This window comes from Mercurialis annua, linkage group LG3 (genome assembly GCF_937616625.2).
Source record: "Mercurialis annua linkage group LG3, ddMerAnnu1.2, whole genome shotgun sequence".
NCBI lineage: Eukaryota > Viridiplantae > Streptophyta > Magnoliopsida > Malpighiales > Euphorbiaceae > Mercurialis > Mercurialis annua.
In genome coordinates this window covers 14,353,942-14,359,031 of record NC_065572.1, presented here as the reverse complement: position 1 = coordinate 14,359,031, position 5,090 = coordinate 14,353,942, and the positions used below count along the sequence as shown (strand labels likewise).

The 5,090-nt window shown below is 33.5% G+C and overlaps 1 protein-coding gene across 1 annotated transcript; it reads right to left on the bottom strand.

The window, feature by feature from the left end:
- Positions 1-324: 324 nt before the first annotated feature.
- Positions 325-4,441, bottom strand: LOC126673950 (ADP-ribosylation factor-like). Its single transcript, XM_050368288.2, has 7 exons — positions 4,333-4,441; positions 4,060-4,223; positions 2,901-2,971; positions 2,335-2,454; positions 1,074-1,192; positions 684-765; positions 325-531 (listed from the first exon to the last, which is right to left on the bottom strand). The coding sequence occupies exons 2-7, from the start codon at positions 4,205-4,207 to the stop codon at positions 526-528; spliced, it is 546 nt and encodes a 181-aa protein (XP_050224245.1). The 5' UTR covers positions 4,208-4,223; positions 4,333-4,441; the 3' UTR covers positions 325-525.
- Between the last annotated feature and the right edge of the window lie 649 nt (positions 4,442-5,090).

Here is a 5,090-nt window from a genome sequence, read left to right as displayed (position 1 = left end):
TGGGCGATTCCTATTGAAGGGATAATCACATTTCTATTCCCTACTACAATTTGACAAAACAAACACAAATAATGGGATTCATTCTCATTTCCATTTCCATTCCCATTCCTCTTTTCTGTGGCGAACCAAACAGCCCTGAAAAGGTTTTTAAAAAAGAAGATGAAGCCAATTGCCCTGGGTGTCGACAATCCTAATTGGCACGATTTTTAATTAGATTGAACATTTGAGGTAGAGCTAAAATACTATAATTACACGACTTTGCAAAAATTAAAGACAAGTTTCACTGCATATGATCTGTTTTGAAAACCAAAGTAATATAGCTACTTTACCACTCGCAAACAAAGCATTATAGTCATTCATAATTATGTTTTCAAGATTTACTTACTAGCTAAAGACAGATTGCACACATCCATATTGTATTTATGCATATCTAAATCAACATTCTGCTATTACAATCGCAATCTCTCCGAACAAAACGTGAACTTGGCTTCCCAGAAACGCACACCAAAATCTTCGAGTTTTTTCTCAAGCCTGGAAGAAATGAAAACACATCGAATGTCAATAACTTCAGCATTAGAGATGAAGGATTATCTAGTTCTCTTATCCTCGCTCGCTATGAGCTACACAAAATTATTCTTATGTAACTTGTAATTTTACATATCCTAGTGTTTCATTTTCTCTACCTTGCTAGCAATGTTGTTAGACAACCAATCGAGCCCCTCATAAAGGCCCTCTCCTGATGTTGCACAAGTACTCTGGATGTACCTGATATCAGCAAAATGGCATAAATATATTTCAATCACTTTCAAAAATAAGTTAAACTTTGTAAAAGGATGGTCAATTCTCCAATTAAACAGAAATCAAAGGTGCATGGCCAACTTTAGCAAAGAAAACTGAAACAAGTGTAAGGAGAAAAACAAATGTAAATTCATTTTCTCCGATCATTCAGTCACACTTGCATCATTAGCCTATATTGTCAAACTATAAGAAGTTTTATCAATTAACATGAAACATGCTCTACTCTGTATCCTTAATGAGTAGCATAACCTAACAAGCACTTAAAATATATTTACCAGTGGCGTTGACGGAGAGAGTTAAGCCCGAGCTTGTCAGTTATTTCTGCAGCATTCATTGCGTTGGGAAGATCTTGTTTGTTTGCAAATACAAGCAAGACGGCATCTCTCAGTTCATCCTGCAACCATATTTTCCATAGGATCAGAATATAATAAGGCTTTTGACTAATCCTAACCTAACCACTATCATGAATTTCTGGTTTATTTGCTCAATATAATCTTGTATGAGCTGAGTGATAGGGATTAAGAAAAACGAAAAGCAAGCTAGTGAAAGTGAAGAGCGTCAACATTAACGAGCATTATGATGCTTTAAAACCATTTCTCTAGTTCCAAAGAACCGCATTAACCTCATCAGCGCATGGATTGAAAGAGAAAATGGTATTATAGAACCCAATTGTCTTGTAAAAAAAATTAAAAAAACTTTTCAACTGCCTAATTAAACAACCTCAGTGATACTTTCTACTATGGATTCATACTATTTCTATCCATCATAAACCATATCAACCTATTGCTTTCAACATAGAACACTAACACTATACCAATTGTCCACATCATACCGTATAATAAGTAGCAGTCACATGTATATCAGTTGTGGCAATGTTCAAACCTAGCCTTAAAAAGTGGCATTTCAGCATCTAACTATCATTGGTACCTAGAGAGACTAAAAGAACAAATAAAGTTATAAACATAACCATGTGCAAGCTAGGGTTTACATGGTTTAGGTTAGCATGTCTTATGGCCAAAACAACTAAAGAATATTTTGAGAAATTAAAAGACCATTGAAGGAAAAAAAAACTCTCAAGACCTTTGTACATAAAACCCGAACCTCGCATGAAAATAAGTCAATACTTATCTAAAGTAGCCTGTGATTTTTACTTTCAACTGTGAGCGTTAGTTTTTCTTGCTCATGTCATTACATGCTTTGCAAACTCTTCACTATCAATAGTGAAAACTTCTACAAGTGTTCAACACATAAGATACCGAGTACAGGATATTGCCACGACTTAAATTAAAAGATGATGGCATCACATTTTTTTATTTGAAAGTGAATGATGATCATTTATTTAACTAGGATGTACACAGGAAACTACTCGGAAACTCATTGGAGGAAAAGAAACTAACACTGAGTCTGAGAGTTACAACAATAGCAGATGCCATTTCAGGATTACATAGTACTCTATTATCTTGCCATGTGCCATAATAAATAAAAGTGTAAAAACATAGCACGCGAAGTTACAAAAATAAAATTTGAACAACAAACCTCATTCAACATTCTATGCAACTCATCCCTTGCCTCAACAACACGATCCCTGTCATTACTATCCACCACAAATATGAGGCCTTGAGTGTTCTGGAAGTAATGCCTCCATAAAGGACGAATCTGTAGTTGTAGGACAAAGAAAAAGAAATACATATCATGAGCACTGATAGACGATCAATTAAATGGAAGAACCTAGCTTAGCTAGCATGTGAAGTAAAAAAAATAGCGTACTTACATACAGAAAATAGCAAGTCAGTCAGCATCTAAATGAATATCCTATATGTGTGAATCTAATGAGGCATACAGAACCAATGACTCAATCCTAAGTCATATCATTGTTAACACAAACAAAATTTTCATGAGATCGATAGTTCCAATAATATGAAGTTTATCATCAAACATTACAAACAAGAGAACACACTCTGAAAATTTAAACAGAAGTCTTGATAAAGCTATTGCTCAAGTTAAGCATCTCGCCACTTAAGAACAAAATCTGCGCAGGTGCTCAAAAATCAAGAAAATGTAAGCTTGATTTAGACATTCAGGATTTGAAACCTTCAACGTACCTTGTCTTGACCTCCAACATCCCAAACTGTGAAGCTGATGTTCTTATATTCCACAGTCTCCACATTGAATCCTGCAACAAAATCATTTAAGTTAAACTATTTAATCAAATAAGTTTGGTTCGTACACTTGAACGGTAGGGGATAAAAAAACTATGGAGAAAATGCATAGCAAAAAATTTAGACTAGACTTTCATGCTATACAAAAATAGCAAAAACTTATCTCATAATGATTTACAATACAAGTAAATGAAATTCATTGTCAAGTCCTTATTGAATGACTACGCTTTACAATCTCCAATCACTAAAGATCATTACTGACCCATAATATTGATTCCTATTGCAATACATAGTTTTTCAATGTCAACGTTCTCTTCATTTTGAGACTCTTCTTCTATGAAAAAATAATAGTTACTTCATATGTAGGAGCCAACAACAATCAACTCCACATTAACACAGGAAAACAAAGAACAAACATAAGCAGCTATCGAAATTTGCAGCAACCATATATTCAAAAACAGAAGCATTTGAGTAGCGCAAAGATGCATCCATTGTTATCATAAACACTATACATAAAATTACAGAAATTATAAGAAAGAGCTACTTGTTGACCACAATGACCAGCTATCACAAACATTCAAAGGTAATCAATCGCAAGCTTTCAACAGAACTGGATTCCCTAGCAAAAAGTTCATTTCTTTAAAAAATGCCTTCTTTTTAATAATGTTAGAAATTGAAAAAGACTAGAATTCTAACAAATGCAGACCCTTAAAAAATAATACTATCGACTTGTGTCTAAATAACGCAAACCCTAAAAATATAATTGTTACAGCTATTTAAAACATAAACGACCGCAAGATAAATACACAAATATATTTTTCTTGGTGACAAACAAGGACTCAGTCCCCCGAGGGAGAGCCAAAGCCCAGGATCACAGTCAAACCCCGGTGGGATGTGGACCGCCTGCAAGCCCACATAGCTAGTAATTCCACAGCAGTCCCGTCCCAACCACTCCATTTACTAAAAAGAGCCTAGCTAGGGTTTGGATAAGCGACCGTAAAACCGGTGCGGGATCACAAATATACTAAGTGGGTAGAAATGAAATAAAATTTGACATAATCATAATGAATTTTGAAGTGCAAAAAAATAAAAGAGGGGTTACCAATGGTAGGGATAGTGGTGACAATTTCACCAAGCTTGAGCTTGTACAAAATAGTGGTTTTACCAGCTGCATCCAGACCCACCATCAGAATTCTCATTTCCCTTTTAGCAAACAGCCTGCTGAACAGCTTCGTAAAACTAAGCCCCATGATCTCTCGATTTGATCTGTCAAATTCAATCGATTCAAACCAAGATTAATATCGTATGATTCGATCTGAGTAAAGAATAGATCGGAACTGTAAGAGAAATGAGATTAAGGGATCTGTGATTTTACCTGATTCGATTTCAACGATCCAAAACAATTCAAAGACAGAGAGATAAGAAGCGAAGAGAGTTTTTTGTAGGCTGAAATAATGGGAATTTTATTGGCGTCAAACTGCCGCCTATTGGCCCACCTACATGTACACGTCACCATATTCCTTTTTACATGAAAATTTTGGTTTTTAAATATAAACTATAGATATTTTTTGATAATTTATAAACAATATAGGAAGTGTTTGATAATTTTTTCAAAAAAAAAATATCAATGTAGATAATTTTGCATTAACCCGTGAACGAAGCTTACAAGAGTAAAATTTAGAATAAACTTTTACATCTTTAAAAGAAGGCCTAATTACTTAAAAATCACTCACCTTGTAATTTTTTTTTATTTATACCATGAATTAGGAAAATTTTCAATTGTACCCTATTTTCGAATTTGATGTTTCATCTCTACCCTAATGAGTTAAATTGACCTTTTTTTTTTGAATAAGAGTTTAAATTAGTCCTTCATTTTTAACCTATATTCTGATAAAACGTTAATGTAAATCATTTATATAACTTGTTTTTAATATTTTCATCTTTAAATTAATTAAATTATCAAAAAATAATAATTTTGGGGTACAAATGAAACATAAAAATCGAAAATAGGGTACAAATGAACATTTTTCTAGGTCATGGTATAAATGAAAAAAAATTATAAGGTGGGTGGTTTTTAAGTAATTAGGCCTTAAAAGAAAAAGACGGCTTATGCTACAATTATAAATGATTTAA

Coding starts and splice junctions, on each gene's coding strand:
- LOC126673950 (XM_050368288.2), bottom strand. CDS start 4,207: ATGGGGCTTAGTTTTACGAAGCTGTTCAGCAGGCTGTTTGCTAAAAGG. Junction 2,455..2,900: donor ATGTTGGAGGTCAAGACAAG/GTACGTTGAAGG, acceptor CTACAACTACAG/ATTCGTCCTTTATGGAGGCA. Junction 1,193..2,334: donor TGCATAGAATGTTGAATGAG/GTTTGTTGTTCA, acceptor ATATGGTTGCAG/GATGAACTGAGAGATGCCGT.